The 17,822-nt window shown below is 45.1% G+C and overlaps 2 protein-coding genes across 4 annotated transcripts in view; one reads left to right on the forward strand and one right to left on the reverse strand.

The window, feature by feature from the left end:
- The first annotated feature begins 2,340 nt into the window (after window positions 1-2,340).
- LOC122823367 (zinc finger protein 239-like) overlaps window positions 2,341-17,822 on the forward strand; it is a 29,649-nt gene continuing 14,167 nt past the window's right edge. The window contains exons 1-2 of one of the 3 annotated variants that reach the window (XM_044102909.1): window positions 2,341-2,789; window positions 4,640-5,675. In XM_044102909.1, the coding sequence (XP_043958844.1) occupies window positions 2,508-2,789; window positions 4,640-5,464 (1,107 nt within the window). In that variant the 5' untranslated portion in view covers window positions 2,341-2,507 and the 3' untranslated portion in view covers window positions 5,465-5,675. Of the gene's footprint in view, window positions 2,790-4,639; window positions 5,683-13,171; window positions 14,274-17,822 lie in introns of those variants that run through there. The other 2 variants (XM_044102916.1, XR_006369324.1) reach the window with 2 other exon arrangements.
- Window positions 6,111-14,218, reverse strand: tppp3 (tubulin polymerization-promoting protein family member 3). The gene is made up of 4 exons (XM_044102932.1): window positions 14,081-14,218; window positions 10,863-11,063; window positions 10,548-10,701; window positions 6,111-9,394 (listed from the first exon to the last, which is right to left on the reverse strand). Exons 2-4 carry the CDS (start codon window positions 11,048-11,050, stop codon window positions 9,197-9,199), a joined length of 540 nt encoding a protein of 179 aa, XP_043958867.1. The 5' UTR covers window positions 11,051-11,063; window positions 14,081-14,218; the 3' UTR covers window positions 6,111-9,196.

The following is a 17,822-nucleotide window of genomic DNA, read 5'->3' on the forward strand; positions in this document are numbered from 1 at the left end:
ATTTTGTGCTTAGTGTATTTTAAAAGTAATTAAATTGTATTAAAGCACAAACGTTTTTGGAACAATTTGAGTTACACTTAGCATACTTTAAGTATATTATTTTTATGTAATATAAATGTGCTTCATTAGTATTTGTAAGTGGGTCTATATCAATAGTTGCATATTTACACAAAATGTGTTATTTAATGTATTTGTCTGCGTATACTTGACTGTTCTTGTGTTCCTCTGCTATCAGGGGTTTGTTCCTCCAGGAGCATTATAAATATTAAGTTATTAATTTCCTCTTCCCTTTTGTTACTCGTTCCACTGAGGAGAGGCAAGTTTTATAATCCGTTGTAATCCTTTCATTTATTGTTCAAACGTTTATTTTTCTTTCTGTAATAATGATAGGTTGTTTGGATATTTTCATTTGAGTTGCTATTTCGCCTTTATAACATTTGATGCATGCTAACACTATTAATTTGCACAGATCAGGTTGGAGAAGTGGAGCACATGCTGTGTGCTAATGCTAATATCTCCCTGTTAACAGGTTAAATAAACGGAGAGCCTCCAAACCCAAACTTGGTGTTTTGTGGTTTTGACTGATCACCACATAAAACACACAATGCAGAATATTTTTGTGATTGAAATACATTTAAAATATATTTGGCGTGTATTTTCAGTATATTGGCACTACATATCTTAAATATTAGTATTGTGACCACAGTATGCTACAATTAACTTTAAAAGAAGGGACTGTTGAGATTAGTTTCTATTGTATATCTGGAATAACGGTAGTTTGGTTTCATGGCCACTGGGGGAGCACTAGAGAAAAAGGAGTTTGAATAGGAAGCGGTTCCTGTTACCTGATGCTGTACAGCAGGGGTCCCCAAAGTGGGTCCCTGAGGGCCGATTGCATCCTGCATGTTTTATTCTCTCCCTGGTACCAAGAACCTCTCAGCAGGTCAAAGTTCTTCTTAGTCCTTCTAACGATCCATCATGGGATCCAGGTGAGTTAAACTAGGAAGAGACTAAAACATGCAGGAGGCCCTCAGGGGCCACTTTGGAGACCCCTGCTGTAGATAAGCAGATAAACATGGTTATGATTGTCTTCCCTCATATCGTGACAGGTGGACTTGGGATTTATTTACAAAATGATGCTTTCAGGGAGCGTTGTAAATCTATAATCTATATTTGAAACAGCAAACAAACTATTAATATTTAACCCCATGATTTCTGGTTCTGGTCTCCCGAATTCAATCAGGTTGTTTTTATCACTTCCTCGTTGGGTTTCTAAAGCCAGAAATGATCTAAATGTTTGATTTAGCCTCAAGTACACCTGGAACGTCACTATGCCCAGAATATATGCAGATCTATGCAGATGCTTCTAAAATGTTAAATGATAAATATACAGTTTGAAATTCCAGATTTAAATACTATAAAATATAAAATAATATAAAAGAATTGACAGTTGAATTAATGGCTTCAGAATGGATTGAAAAAGTGTGTGAGAGAGAAAGGCTATAATTTGCTCAGTACATTAATAATATTCAAGAGGTAAATTCAGAATCAAGGCAATAAATTATACTGGATATAATCCTCTCATATTCAGGATTAAAAATCATGGATCTCACGTTAAACTCCTGCCCACATTGATGTGATAGGAAATGAGTTGGCTGATAGTTTTGCTAAAAGTGCTGCAAAAAATAATATTGTTGATTTAAATATTAAAATAAATAAAAATGAGATAAATATTCTAAAAATTTACATTAAGAAGAAATGGCAAGAACATAGAGGAGGTAATGCTAGGTTTCATTATAGTATTTTGTCACGAATTGTGGTGGTAGAGGTGAGGCAAACACTGAGAAACCCAGGTTTGAGTGCAACTGAATGAGTTTAATGATAACACGGACAACGGGGAACAGGACGCCAAGTGGGACGAGGATCCGACGAAGACACGGGAGACACGGGAGACACGGGAGACACGGGAGGTAATCAGGAGACGAGACACACCTGGGAACTAATCAAAGGGATCGACAGGACAACACAGAGACACAGAGACACAGGAAACTCAAAATAACCACAGAAAACACAAATCCTGACATATTTAAAAAGTTGGGAATTTAGAAAATGTCATAGAATAAAAAAAAAAGATATTATATCCAGATTTGGACATAGGGTTAAATATTGTGAACAAATAGAAACAGTACAACATATATTTTAAAATGTAATAATGTTCATGAACGTGAACATTAAGGGAATTGTTTGAGATATCATCTGATGGTTTTATATTATTTGTAGTAACGGGTGTTTTGGGCAGATTGTGGTTGTAAAAGCATCTGATCCAAACTCCAATCTGGAAGGTGGCGCTAATGCACATCGTGTTGTTTACCAACCGCCATAAAAAAGAGAAAGAAGAAGCTACTGCGCATGCTCCCTGGACCTCCTGCGTTCAGAACGTGATCTGTGACTCCGGTCCGGTAGTGTGAGCGATAAAGAACCAGAATCTGGAGCAATTTGGGGCTGCGATGGAGAGTCGGGACCAGAACCAGAACCAGGATCAGGATCAGGACCAGGACCAGGATCAGAACCAGGACCAGGACCAGGATCAGAACCAGGACCAGGATCAGAACCAGGACCAGGATCAGAACCAGGACCAGGACCAGAACCAGGACCAGGATCAGGATCAGGACCAGGATCAGAACCAGGACCAGGATCAGAACCAGGACCAGGATCAGAACCAGGACAAGGACCAGGACCAGAACCAGGACCAGGATCAGCTCTCCGACTCTCCTTTTAGGTGGAACAAGGTCAGTAATTCTGGACTGCTACTAAAAATCCGGTCGGTCTCTAACTTTACCGAACTGGACCTGAACCTGTCTAATCGATCCGAACCGGGCCCGAGTTCTGATCCACCAGTCCAGCTGCTGGTTTTCCTCGTGAACAGATTGAATTAATGTTTGAAATATTTCCGGTTAATTTCAGGGTTGAAGTATTGCTTTGTAGTTGAAAACTATTTATTGATCAAATAAGCAACATTTTGAGAAAACCATTTATGCTGCTAAATTATTGAACAAATGGACAAATGAGCGCAACAACAAATATTTCTTATTGAAATATTCTTCAGGTCAGTCAAGATATTAATGAAATGGCAAATGGATAAATAGATTCATAAAACAAAAAATAAATATTTGTTATTTAATATATTACATTCTAATTTTTCCTGGCCTGCTGTGAACATTTTCTGGGTTGAGTCAAATCATTTGGAAGCAGAAATTTACCGACAGAAGCTGCTTCCATCGCTAATGTTAGCATGTAGCTGTGCGTCAGATTTACGACTGTACCAGAAACACAGGAATACAAAGGTTCCCCCTTGGGACTCTTGCATGAACAAAATGTATTTATAAATATTGCAATTAACTGGGTTACAACATGCAACTCATTAAAATCCATGTAATCAATTATTCTAAATTAATGTGTTAAAATCCCATCTTTATGTTATTGTCAGCGGGGCTGCACAGTGGCGCAGTTGGTAGAGCTGTTGCCTTGCAGCAAGAAGGTCCTGGGTTCGATTCCCGGTCCGGGGTCTTTCTGCATGGAGTTTGCATGTTCTCCCTGTGCATGGTGGGTTCTCTCCGGGTTCTCCGGCTTCCTCCCACAGTCCAAAAACATGACTATCAGGTTAATTAGTAAATTCTAAATTCTCCCTAGGTGTGTGTGTGTGAATGGTTGTTGTATTGTATGTCTTTGTGTTGCCCTGCGACAGACTGGCGACCTGTCCAGGGTGACCCCGCCTCTCACCCGGAACGCAGCTGGAGAGGAACCAGCAACCCTCCCGACCCCATTTAGGGAAGAAGGGTTTAAAGAAAATGGATGGATGGATGTTATTGTCAACATTCCTGATTCATTTGTGGATTGTGAAGCAAAGAAGAGAGGAAGGACAGTTCTGTTTGGATTTTAATGGACTGGGAACTTTGGCCGGGTTCTGTGGTTCACTAAACTTCCAACATCCTCAGAATGACAAGAAAAAGGTGATAAAAGACCAGGTGAGCTGGATCCAGTGGTTCTGTTGCTTGGCCTCCATGTTGGAGGTCTGTGGCTCTCCGGGACCTGAACCTCCATCTGTCCCCTGCAGCCAATCTGAAGCTGCTGCTGGAAAACGAACCGTTTCTGACAGCTTGATGATGTCGACGCCTCCATAACCAGATTGGCAGCAAGAGGAGATAATCTGGACAACCAAAGAAGAAAAAACCTTTAGAGAAAAAGTTCCTGAGGAAGACTCTGAAGTGGGAAGAAAAGGAGTCCAAGGTGAAAAAAGCAGGAAGTAGAGCCAAAACATCCAGAACTTCACTGGAGACGATGACCAATCTGGATGTGTAGATCTGCTGGTCCATCAACTCTCCAAACTTCTTAATGATGAAGAATCAGCAGAGAAATGTTTCCTCCAATAATCTGTTAAAAAATGTATTCTTTCTAGTATTTTTGATTTTAATGATGAAAGCAGAGTTTAATAAATAAGATGATCAGAAACTGGTCTAGAAGGGAGCCGATCTCATTCGGGTTGAGTCAAACCGGGCCCGTCTTTGGGGTTAAATATTAGTCTAGACACGACTTGTTTTGTAAATTCTGACTCATTCAAATGTTGTTTATTTGTGTTCAGCAGAAACGTAAAGGGAAAGCGGGGTCAAAGGGTCACCGCTGTCTGCTGTGTAGTAAAACCTTCCAGTCAGCTGAGAGGCTGAAGGCCCACCAGATCGTCCACAGTGAGGAGAGACCACACATCTGCAGCGACTGTGGCGCCTCCTTCAAGGTGTTGAACTCCCTGAAGCTCCATCAGCGGATTCACACCGGAGAGAAACCGTACGGCTGTGTGGAGTGCGGAGCGTCCTTCTCCATCTCCAGCAGTCTGAAGAAACACCAGCGGCTGCACACGGGGGAGAAGCCCTACAAGTGTGACGAGTGTGGGAAGTGTTTCACTGAGTCCAATGTCTTGACGATCCACAGACGCACACACACGGGTGAGAAACCGTATGAGTGTGACGTGTGTGGGAAGGGATATAAATCATTGTCTGAGGTGAAACAGCACCGGATCTACCACACTGGAGAGAAACCCTTCTGGTGTCACCAGTGTGACAAACGTTTTGTCACCAAGCAGGGTCTCCAGACCCACCAGGTCATCCACTCGGATCTGAAACCGTTCATCTGCGGCGAGTGCGGAGAAGCCTTCAAGCTGGCCGTCTCCCTGAGGCGCCACCAACGGGTTCATGCTGGGTACCAGTGTGACGCCTGCGGGGAGATGTTCGCCACGGCGCTGATCCGAGCCAATCACAAGCGTAGCCACAAGTGGGTGGACGCACTGCGGCGCAACGGGCGTCTCCAGAAGTTCCAGATGATGTCCGCCAGACACGGCGTGGTTCCAGGACAGATTGGACCACCCGCCGGACCCGGGGATGTAGCTGTGAAAAGAGAATGGACTGAGTCATGATCAGGACCAGCCAGCTGGATCCCGAAGGCTTCATGTCTGCCGTTCGTCAGCTGGACCAACAGGACCAAGGACCAAGGAAGGTCAGAGGTCATCTGGTCTTCAGGAAGATTCCTTTGGCTTTTACTTGACAAACTTTAACAATCTGATTTCCTGCTGCAAATATTGAAGAAGTTATGTTTCTGTAGGTTTCAGAATAAAGTTTTTGTTACATCAAACAATTTTCTGTTGAGTCATCACTTCCTGGTGGAGTTTGGACCAGTTCCTGTTTTCTGTGGTGCATCATGGTCTTCCTGTTGGTGTTTCCTCACTGCTCAGTTCAGCTTCAGTTCTCTGGATCGCTTAAGGTGGTCTGGATCAATCAATCAATCAAATCAAATTTTATTAGTATAGCACATTTCAGCATCAAGGCATTTCAAAGAGCTTTACATCAAATCAAACACAGAAACACAATGCAACATAGAATCAATAATCAAAACACGACATCAAGTCAGATTCCGTCAATAAATTTATAATTGATCAAGTTTCTAACAAAATCCTAAACAAGTGGGTTTTTATTTGAGATTTAAAGGAAGTCAGTGTTTCAGCTGTTTTACAGTTTTCTGGAAGTTTGTTCCAGATTTTTGGTGCATAGATGCTGAATGCTGCTTCTCCTTGTTTGGTTCTGGTTCTGGGGATGCAGAGCAGAACCAGAACCTGAGAGTTCTGGAAGGTTGATACAACAGCAGCAGATCTTTAATGTATTGTGGTGCTAAACCATTCAGTGATTTATGGATCACTTAAGGCGGTCTGGATCACTTAAGGTGGACTGGATCACTTAAGGAGGTCTGGATCACTTAAGGCGGTCTGGATCACTAAAGGTGGACTGGATCGCTTAAGGTGGACTGGATTGCTTAAGGCGGTCTGGATGACTTAAGGCGGTCTGGATTGCTTAAGGTGGTCTGGATCGCTTAAGGCGGTCTGGATGGCATGAGGTGGACTGGATTGCTTAAGGTGGACTGGATCGTTTAAGGTGGTCTGGATCACTTAAGGCGGTCTGGATCACTAAAGGTGGACTGGATCGCTTAAGGTGGACTGGATCGCTTAAGGTGGTCTGGATCGCTTAAGGTGGACTGGATCGCTCAAGGCGGACTGGATTGCTTAAGGTGGACTGGATCACTTAAGGCGGTCTGGATCACTTAGGGCGGTCTGGATCACTAAAGGTGGACTGGATCGCTTAAGGTGGTCTGGATCGCTTAAGGTGGTCTGGATCGCTTAAGGCGGTCTGGATCGCTTAAGGTGGTCTGGATCACTTAAGGCGGTCTGGATGGCATGAGGTGGACTGGATCGCTTAAGGTGGACTGGATCGCTCAAGGCGGTCTGGATCGCTTAAGGTGGATGGATCGTTTAAGGTGGTCTGGATCGCTTGAGGTGGACCGGATCACTTAAGGCGGTCTGGATGGCATGAGGTGGACTGGATCGCTTAAGGTGGACTGGATCGCTTAAGGTGGACTGGATCGCTTAAGGTGGACTGGATCGCTTAAGGTGGTCTGGATCGCTTAAGGTGGTCTGGATCGCTTAAGGTGGATGGATCGTTTAAGGTGGTCTGGATCGCTTGAGGTGGACCGGATCACTTAAGGCGGTCTGCATGGCATGAGGTGGACTGGATTGCTTAAGGTGGACTGGATCGCTCAAGGCGGTCTGGATCGCTTAAGGTGGATGGATCGTTTAAGGTGGTCTGGATCGCTTGAGGTGGACCGGATCACTTAAGGCGGTCTGGATGGCATGAGGTGGACTGGATCGCTTAAGGTGGACTGGATTGCTTAAGGCGGACTGGATTGATTAAGGTGGACTGGATCACTTAAGGCAGTCTGGATCACTAATGGTGGTCTGGATCGCTTAAGGTGGTCTGGATCGCTTAAGGTGGTCTGGATCGCTTAAGGTGGACTGGATCGCTTAAGGTGGTCTGGATCGCTTAAGGTGGACTGGATCGCTTAAGGTGGACTGGATCGCTTAAGGTGGTCTGGATCGCTTAAGGTGGTCTGGATCGCTTAAGGTGGACTGGATCGCTTAAGGTGGTCTGGATCGCTTGAGGTGGTCTGGATCGCTTAAGGTGGACTGGATCGCTTAAGGTGGACTGGATCGCTTAAGGTGGTCTGGATCGCTTGAGGTGGACTGGATCGCTTAAGGTGGACTGGATCGCTTAAGGAGGTCTGGATCGCTTAAGGTGGACTGGATTGCTTAAGGTGGTCTGGATCGCTTAAGGTGGACTGGATTGCTTAAGGTGGACTGGATCGCTCAAGGCGGACTGGATTGCTTAAGGTGGACTGGATCACTTAAGGCGGTCTGGATCACTTAGGGCGGTCTGGATCACTAAAGGTGGACTGGATCGCTTAAGGTGGTCTGGATCGCTTAAGGTGGTCTGGATCGCTTAAGGCGGTCTGCATGGCATGAGGTGGACTGGATTGCTTAAGGTGGACTGGATCGCTCAAAGCGGTCTGGATCGCTTAAGGTGGTCTGGATCGCTTGAGGTGGACCGGATCCCTTAAGGCGGTCTGGATGGCATGAGGTGGACTGGATCGCTTAAGGTGGACTGGATCGCTTAAGGCGGACTGGATTGATTAAGGTGGACTGGATCACTTAAGGCGGTCTGGATCACTTAAGGCGGTCTGGATCACTAATGGTGGTCTGGATCGCTTAAGGTGGACTGGATCGCTTAAGGTGGTCTGGATCGCTTAAGGTGGTCTGGATCGCTTGAGGTGGACTGGGTCGCTTAAGGTGGACTGGATCGCTTAAGTTGGACTGGATCGCTTAAGGTGGTCTGGATCGCTTAAGGTGGACTGGATCGCTTAAGGTGGTCTGGATCGCTTGAGGTGGTCTGGATCGCTTAAGGTGGACTGGATCGCTTAAGGTGGACTGGATCGCTTAAGGTGGTCTGGATCGCTTAAGGTGGACTGGATCGCTTAAGGTGGACTGGATCGCTTAAGGCAGTCTGCTGGTTTCCTGGACGTCAGTCAGAGCTTCTGGACCTTCATCTGCTTTCAGGTTTTCATTTTGTTTCATTTCTTCATTATTGGGTTTTAGTTGGACTGATGGAAATGGAGCAGATTTAACATTCCGTGTTATTGAAGCGTTTTTACTGAAACACTTACAGATTTTTCATTGTTTGAGTAGTTGCATTTAGTTTACTTTTCAAACACAATTATTTCGATAAAGATTCCAGTAAAGATCTGGATGAACCCAGAATCTGGTTATTTCTTCTAAATTAAACAATGTTTCACAAAAAAATGAGCAAAGATAGAATTATCTGACAGCATTAAAATGTTTGAGTTCAATGTCTTCTTTAGTGTAAAATGGATTAACCTGTAGCAGCTTATCTCTGCCACTAGGGGGCGCCACACACCTGTAAAATGTTTGTTGCTGTTGGACTTTTTTTTCTACCAGAATAAATAATTTCCTCTTGGAATATTTAATTTTTTAGATTTTTGACCTTCTAATTTATATGATGTAAAATGTTTTTTTCTCCAACTCAATATTTTCTATTCAGCTCAGGAATCTAACAGTGATTTAATAAATCATATTTTCATGAACTCCATCATATGTGAAGTTTATCACAGGAAGGAGACGATGTGAAACAATAACCTAGAAGCTCTAAATGTTGTTTATTAATTCCTGGAGTTCTGTTCAGCTCCATCCAGGCAGGGTTTGGTCCAGTCTCAGAGGATTTCCTCTGAGCTTCCAGCAGGGGGCGTCTCCTCATTTGTCAGAGTCCTTCACCTTGCTGTCGTACGTTCCGGCGTCCTTGTACGCGTTCACGTAGCCCGTGTGCTCCACCAGGTCTTGGCGGCCTTCGCGGCCTTTACCCCGGCCGCTGCCGTCGAAGCGCTCCTTGTGGGAGCCGGTGTAGCGGGACGCGTCAGTCAGACGGTCCACCGTTGCCGTCTTCGCCACTTTCTGAGGGACACAGAGAGGACAGGAAGGAAATCGGGTGACAAGTGAAGCTACTTCTTGTCTGCTCAGCAGAATGCGAAAGAGAAGTTAGGAGTTCTTGACTTGAAGATGAATCTGATCAGAAATATTAAAATAAGAATCAAGATTTCAAAAACACTTCAATACTCATGATTCTAAGTGGAAGACGGATTATGAAGAACCCACTCCAACAGCGAAAGCAGCAACTAAAGTCAGTTAGTTGGAGGACCTTATGATCCACAGATAGAAAAGAAGCATCGTCTCTTCTGACATTATTGACTCTCCCTGTTTAACGTAGATAGAAAAGGTCTGCAGAGCGGCTTTAAGGGACACCAGACGAGCTTAACGCCCGGCTCACATGGTTCACATCATCCCATTTTCTCCTTCAACCATCTCAAAGACGCTCTGATTATCAGTTTTAAAGTTATTTTTCTACCGTGTGTTCAGAGTTTCGACTTTGGGATCGTCTTGACCCGATATCGCAGCATGAGAGAACATTAAGCCAATCAGAAAGCGAGGTGATGGAAACACTGAGGACTCAAAAACACAAAAGATAAAACAACGTGGAGGAACAGAAAGTCCAGTGGACGTTGGAGACGTCTTTGTATCATTTTGTTCATTAAATATAGTACACAAACTGCTTTCTAGTATTCGGCCATCTTTGTTTACTCTGAGCTCATGTCGGGCCTCGAGAGATAATCTCACCTGGATGTTTTTGAGTGAAAGGGTTTGTGTGTGAAGAGCTGCTCCTGCCATGAGGCTCAGCGTCACACAGTACGACCAAACCTGCTACGTCCAGGAAGCTTTATCGCTGCGGGGCGCTGGGAGGTGGAGCTAGGGGGCGCCACATACCTGCAAAATGTGGAACATCATCTGACGGTTTCTAAATCTTGCAAGTGAACCAGCTGGAAGCCTTGAGGTTTATTCCAGTCTTTGTGATAAATTTTGTTTCATCAGCAGTTCAGTGATTTTCCTCTGAACATCTTTGCTTCTCAGAAAGTCAGATTAGCAGAAGCTAATCGAGAGTTGGACATTTTCTGCTCTAAACTCTGCGATCCAGTGTTTCTAGAAGCTTTCAGTCGAAAACAGAAACTAAACGTGATTCAACTGGACAGAAAACGTCTCCACGAAGGCTCACCGTCACCCCGACGTTGGTCGGCTCTTGGCCCTCCACCAGCTTATGAATGGACTGCAGCGCCGCCTCTTTACTTTGACCTTTGAACCTCTTGGGAGCCAGTTCGTCCAGTGCCTGCTGGAACTCCTTGTAGGTGATGACCCGAGCCGACCTCTGTCTGCAAGACACAGAGATATTCTATCAACAACCGTCATCTCAGATCTTCTGTATTCAGTCCAGAACCTCCAGTGGATCCAGCACCAAACTGAATCTGCTGCTTGTTCTTGAGCCATGAGAGGAGACCCCGGCCCCATGTGGATCCGCTGCAGAAAAACTCACTTCACTTTGGAGAAGACGATGTCCACGTCGGTGCCGGTGACACTCTTCCCGTCGATGACCCGGCAGTCCTTGCACAGCTTGGCCCAGGCCTTCCCAGTCAGCTCCCTGCCGCTCGCCTTCGTGTCTCCGTAGACGGAGAACTTCTTGAAGGCCACAAAGAGCGGCTCCGCGTCCGAACTGACCGCCATGATGAGATGACTCCTGAAGAAGAGCAAAGGTCAGTGAACGCAGCGTCACTATGAACACTGTGGAACAGAACCCGGCTGACAACAGGAAGTAGACAGAAAATCTCAGAAATCAACAAAGCCTTCCATCAGTCTAGAAACAGTTCAAGAACCAGAACCGTCTCCAAGATCTCCAGAGAACCACAGAAGAACCATGGTCCTCACCCGGACCGGAACCTCCAACAGCTGAACATCCGACGGTCAGTTCTGGATCTTCAGCTCCAGAACATCTGGTTCAATCCAGACACCAGCAAGTCCGGTTCTGATTGGTTTTGGTGCCGTTAAAGGTGAATAAGATGGATTCTGGTCGATTAACACCATGCAGCCAATCAGAGTCCTGTCACACCACCAGCGCTATCACTTTACCACTTTACTACCAGTTTGCTGTTCCTTTGGATGGTTTTTATACTTTATTAGTTTTCAAACTTGTGTGTGTGTGTGTGTGTGTGTGTGTGTGTGTGTGTGTGTGTGGTTGACATCATATACCCTGACACATTATCACTGCAGCAAAACAGCCAGAAGGATTTTATTGATGATTTATTATTTATATCTGCTGGGTTCTGGTGGGTTCTGGTCTCAGTCCAGTTTCACTCTCCTCTCAGGTCACCAGTAAACCTTGAGGATCTCAAGAATTAGTGTGCAGAGGTCAGAGGTCATGAATCTGCATTAATATGATGTCATTTAATGTGGGAAAGGAAGGGTCCACATAGTTCTGGTGAAGTAGTGAAGAGGTCCATTTGGTTCACAAGACTGCAGAGAGGTTCTGTTATGGTCAGCGGCTCAAACTCAGGATGTTTTCCTCTGTCAGTCCGGTCGACCCGGTTCTACTGGAACCAGAACATCTGCTCCACCTGCAGCTGCTGTGGTTCTGAGTTAAACCCACCTGTTCCCCTCCTGGCCTGTGGGGGCGCTGCACCAACAACCACTGAAGGAAACCACACAAAAACCTCCGAAGACGCTGTTAGGTCTATTACCTGACATTCTTGCTTGACAAAAATAAGAACACAGGGAGACGGTTAAATTTCTTACATTTGAACGGAGAACATCTCTTTATCTCTGTCTCCAGACCAGTTCTAACTGCTCCTTTGCAATTGCATATTTATTACATTGAGGTGTGGTTTAAGTTACAAATCATTTGCATAGAAGGTGTGGCAAACAGAAAACACAGCTGTCAACACAGTCAGTCACAAGTATCTTCTTAAACAACTTCAGTTCTCGGGTCCCTCTAGGTCAGGGGTCCCCAATCTCGATCCTGGAGGGCCGGCCTCCTGCATGTTTTAGTTCTCTCCTTGGTTTAACGCACCTGAATCAGATGATGGCTCGTTAGACGGCCTAAGAAGAACATTGACATGCTAAAAAGGTTGTTGGTGCCAAAAGGGAGAGAATAAAACGTGCTGGATGCCGGCCCTCAAGGACCGAAATTGGTGACCCCTGCTCTAGGTCATAAAACTTTGACTCTTAGTCTTTGATGTACTTTCCTGTTAGGTGTCAACTCTTATCTCCAGGCCATCTGCTCCCCAACTCGGCATGCTTCCTGCAGCTAACATCACTGAAAAGCACACACACACTCTAAGAGCAGACATAATTTTTTACAGCCCTAAATATTTATATTTGTAATTAACATAAAAACCTCTGAAGACACTGAGAGCAACTTCCTCCTTCACCAGATGGAAACAAGATGGAGGCGTCAGATTTTAGTGTTGGAGGATTTCTCTTTAGGAGACATTTCTGCTGCCAGCGCTAGGCTAGGACGTTAGCTTTGGTTGTATTTACCCAGAATGCCCTGCACTGTAGTTCACTTCCTGTTTGTGGAGCGGTCTCTGGTCCGCTTGGGGTTCACATTCAAACCAAATCAGACCGAGGTCTGGAGGACAAGAGGTCAGAGGTCGATTAACGTTCACGCCAACCGAACCGGACTTTATGCCAAATGAACTGGAGTTGGACGAACGCAGGTTGATTCACTTTACAGTTTGGTCAGAGATGTGATGAAGGGACAGAACAGATGAAATCAGTTCTTTTCTTTCTGCCCTTCATCTTCCTCACCTGATGACATTAAGAGGCTTTAACCTGATTGTTTTGTTTTAGATGAAGCTCTGTGGTGATTGGACAGCTGGAGAACCCAGAAGGAACTGATGCGACGCCATGCAGGCTTCCTGTTGGACGAAGGAATCCAACCCTGAAGGGAACACTCTGCTGCAGCATTTAGAAAAGAGAGTCAGCAAATATCAGTTCATTAATTATTCAAACTGATTTAAAGTTTCTCTCAAAGGAAATCCAGCAGAGCATCACTCCTCCTGGCCAGCAGGGGGCGACATAAGAGAGGAAAAACTCCCCCTTAAAACTCCCACTGAAACAGCTTCCAGTACCAACAGTCTGGTACCAGAAGGTTCTGGTAGGAACATCTGAACCAATCGGGTCTGAGATGGATCGGATCAATTGAGGTTTCATATTTTTGAGAATGAGATTATAATCTGGATTAACAAGCCGAATAAGAGAAGCTAAAACAGAAATCTGATCTGGGCTTTTAGTTTCCATCAAAACATTTTTTGCATCAACTGCATCAGAAGAGATTCCTCAGCGAGGAGCCGAGTGACCTCTGACCTCTGCATGTCAACAGTGAACATCGATAGACCCAAAGCTCAGCACTGAGCCTCGGCTCCGCCCACTTTGGCTCAGTTCAGCAGTGATTGGCTGAGCCCTTCAAGACTGTTTACATGCAGCACCGCCACCACGGCAACCACTGCTAGGGATTACATCGACATGTGCCTGAGAAAGCACACACACACTCACCAACAAACACTCTTACACACACACGTACAGTTTTAATCCAGTTTTCGCTGCAGAACTCAAGCAGTAAGAATCTTGACTAAGCAGCAGTTCTGAGGTCCAACCCGGTTTCTGGAGACCAGAACCCAGCACGTCTACCAGGAAGTCCTTTCAAGGTAAAAGCTTCAAAAACTAAAATAAAGTTTCTCAGAAGGTCAAAGTTCAAACCTGAGCTCCTTGATGTCTCACGTCCTCCTGCGTCTGTCTCCGTCTGTCCTCTGGTCCGAGGCGCGCTCCGAGGCTCTTGTTATTGTCTGTTTACCCCGTCGCCATGACGCCAGCCTGTCCCACATCAGGGGAGGGGCAGCGAGGCAGAGGAGGAAGAGGAGGAGGACGAAGCTGGGCAGCTCCCATTCTACAGGTCAGAGGTCAACACACATACACGCATACACACATACACACACATTCCCTTAATGAAGCCACAGTGAAGCACAACGGATTCAAACTGATGGAAACGTGATCAGGTCAGAGGTCACATTCTGCTCCTAGTGAGGCAGAAGCTATCAATAATCAATCGGTGTCATTATCTGCTCCTTCATCAGTCAGGAAAAAAACAACCGGGATGTTTGTAAACTGGAACAGAAACTTCTGTTTCTCAGTAGGAAATTGAAGCTCTTGAGCTTCCAGGATGTCCCACAGCTGTTGCTGTTTGTGTGGCCATTGCCATGACAACCATGATCCACAATCAGCCAGACAGAATCAGCAGCTCTACGAAGACCACCGACTGTAAACATGCCAATGCGACAGAAAATGGTTGGTGATATATTGACAGAAGACCATGACACTTTTAAGGCTCCGTCTAACCAGCCTGCAAGGGTGACGAGGTTCAGATTGAGTTCAATGTCTTCGTTAGTGTAACATGGATTAACCTGTTGCAGCTTATCTCTGCCACTAGGGGGCGCAACACACCTGCAAAATGTTTGTTGCTGTTGGACATTTTTTTTCTACCAGAATAAATAATTTCCTCTTGGAATATTTAATTTTAGGATTAGGATATTATTTTTTCAGGAGGATCCTATGGATAGTTGGATGGTTGGTTGGATGGTTGGAAGGATGGATGGATGAATGGATGGAAGGATGGATGGTTGGAAGGATGGATGGTTGGAAGGATGGATGGTTGGATGGATGGTTGGTTGGATGGTTGGAAGGATGGATGGTTGGAAAGATGGATGGATGGTTGGAAGGATAGTTGGAAGGATGGATGGAAGGATGGATGGTTGGATGGATGGTTGGAAGGATGGTTGGAAGGATAGTTGGAAGGATGGATGGAAGGATGGATGGATGGTTGGTTGGATGGTTGGAAGGATGGATGGTTGGAAAGATGGATGGATGGTTGGAAGGATAGTTGGAAGGATGGATGGTTGGATGGATGGTTGGTTGGATGGTTGGAAGGATGGATGGTTGGAAAGATGGATGGATGGTTGGAAGGATAGTTGGAAGGATGGATGGTTGGAAAGATGGATGGATGGTTGGAAGGATGGATGGTTGGATGGATGGTTGGATGGTTGTGTAACCCCCATAAACTATGCTGATCTGTCTGCATGTTTAATGTGTTATTTTGTAGTTCTTAGAATGTCCTGTAGGGGGCATTAGACCAACATTTCCCCTGTGTCAGTACGAGAAGAAGAGTAAGAGCGAGGAAGAGAAAAGAAATGGCAGACTAAGCACGATTCAGCAGTAATAGAGAAGCTACTATGCAAAAGAGCTGTTGTGATATGAAAGAAGTCTGTTTATCTTGAACTGGATGATGTATGGTCTGTTCTTAGATTTCTCCGGTGAGTCTGTTGTTTTATTTTCAGCTGCTTACTTACGCAGAATGGCTCCTTAGCTGGAGCTAACGTTGCTCAGTTTTTTTCGAACTGAAAAAAACCAACCGGAGTATTAGGTGTCGCTCTGTAAGTAGCATAGCTCTGTGAAATGCGACTGTTTATGATGAAGTGATGTTTGTTTAGTAAGTTTTTTTTTATTACTGAGCGTTTTTTTAAAGATTTCTCTGATTTCCGTATACCTGCATGATCGGTTAACGTTCTGCATGCAGGTTGTTTTTTTTTTTGTTTGGACAACTGATATCTGAACGAGCCAGTGGAGTTCCAGAAGCACGAGGGTCCCGCCGCCATCTTTGTGACTCGGACTGAAGCCTGGGACGACGCAGAGGGTCTGATGCTACTGGAGCTGGATATTTTGCTTGGAAACCAGATAAGAGAATTGAACAAGAGAAAAGGGGGGCCCCCAATCCTTTATTTTTTTGGTTATTCCACAACTACTTGTTCATGAACATATTCAAACTGGACAATTTATGTGCACATTGACTGAACTGACTGACTGAACGAACGTTATATTGAAGGACTAATTGAAATATGTAATGTCTTTGTTGAAATGAGCTTTAAAGCTACAGTGTAGAAAAACCTATCCTAATTTTTTTGGAATATTAATTTGAGTTATTTTTAAGGGTGGACAATTTAAGTTTTATACCTTAATTTTATTAAGGTAATTATTCTTTTGTGGAGAAAGAAAATAAACCTGAGTTGTTAAAACGTGGTTGGTGACGACACAGGATGGTTGGTTGGATGGATGGATGTTGGTTGGATGGTTGAAAGGATGGATGAATGGTTGGATGGATGGAAGGATGATGGATGTTGGAAGGATGGATGGTTGGAAAGATGAATGGATGGATGGATGGTTGGATGGATGGAAGGATGATGGTTGGATGGATGGTTGGATGGAAGGATGGATGGATGTTGGTTGGAAGGATGGATGAATGGTTGTTGGATGGATGGATGGGTGGTTGGAAGGATGGATGGTTGGATGGATGGAAGGATGGATGGATGGTTGGTTGGAAGGATGGATGGATGTTGGAAGGATGGATGGATGGTTGGTTGGAAGGATGGATGGATGGTTGGTTGGATGGATGGATGGGTGGTTGGAAGGATGGATGGATGGTTGGATGGATGGGTGGTTGGAAGGATGGATGGATGGTTGGATGGATGGAAGGATGATGGTTGGATGGATGGATGTTGGAAGGATGGAAGGATGGATGGATGTTGGAAGGATGGATGGATGGTTGGTTGGAAGGATGGATGGATGTTGGAAGGATGGATGGATGGTTGGTTGGAAGGATGGATGGATGGTTGGTTGGATGGATGGGTGGTTGGAAGGATGGATGGATGGTTGGTTGGATGGATGGGTGGTTGGAAGGATGGATGGATGGTTGGATGGATGGAAGGATGATGGTTGGATGGATGGATGTTGGAAGGATGGTTGGATGGATGGATGTTGGAAGGATGGATGGATGGTTGGAAGGATGTTGGATGGATGGATGGTTGGATGGATGGATTTTGGAAGGATGGATGGATGTTGGAAGGAAGGATGAATGGTTGTTGGATGGATGGGTGGTTGGAAGGATGGTTGGATGGATGGATGAATGGTTGTTGGATGGATGGATGGATGGATGGATGGGTGGTTGGAAGGATGGATGGTTGGATGGATGGAAGGATGATGGTTGGATGGATGGAAGGATGGGTGGATGTTGGAAGGATGGATGGATGTTGGAAGGATGGATGGATGGTTGGATGGATGGATGGATGTTGGAAGGATGGATGGATGTTGGAAGGATGGATGGATGGATGGAAGGATGGATGGATGTTGGAAGGATGGATGGTTGGTTGGAGGGATGGATGGAAGGATGGTTGGATGGATGGATGATGGATGGATGGTTGGAAGGATGGATGGATGGTTAGAAGGATGGATGGATGTTGGTTGGATGGTTGGAAGGATGGATGAATGGTTGGATGGATGGAAGGATGTTGGAAGGATGGTTGGATGGATGGTTAGAAGGATGGATGGATGTTGGTTGGAAGGATGGATGGTTGGTTGGATGGAGGGATGATGGATGGAAGGATGGATGGATGTT

Source organism: Gambusia affinis, linkage group LG02, assembly GCF_019740435.1.
Source record: "Gambusia affinis linkage group LG02, SWU_Gaff_1.0, whole genome shotgun sequence".
Classification (NCBI taxonomy): domain Eukaryota; kingdom Metazoa; phylum Chordata; class Actinopteri; order Cyprinodontiformes; family Poeciliidae; genus Gambusia; species Gambusia affinis.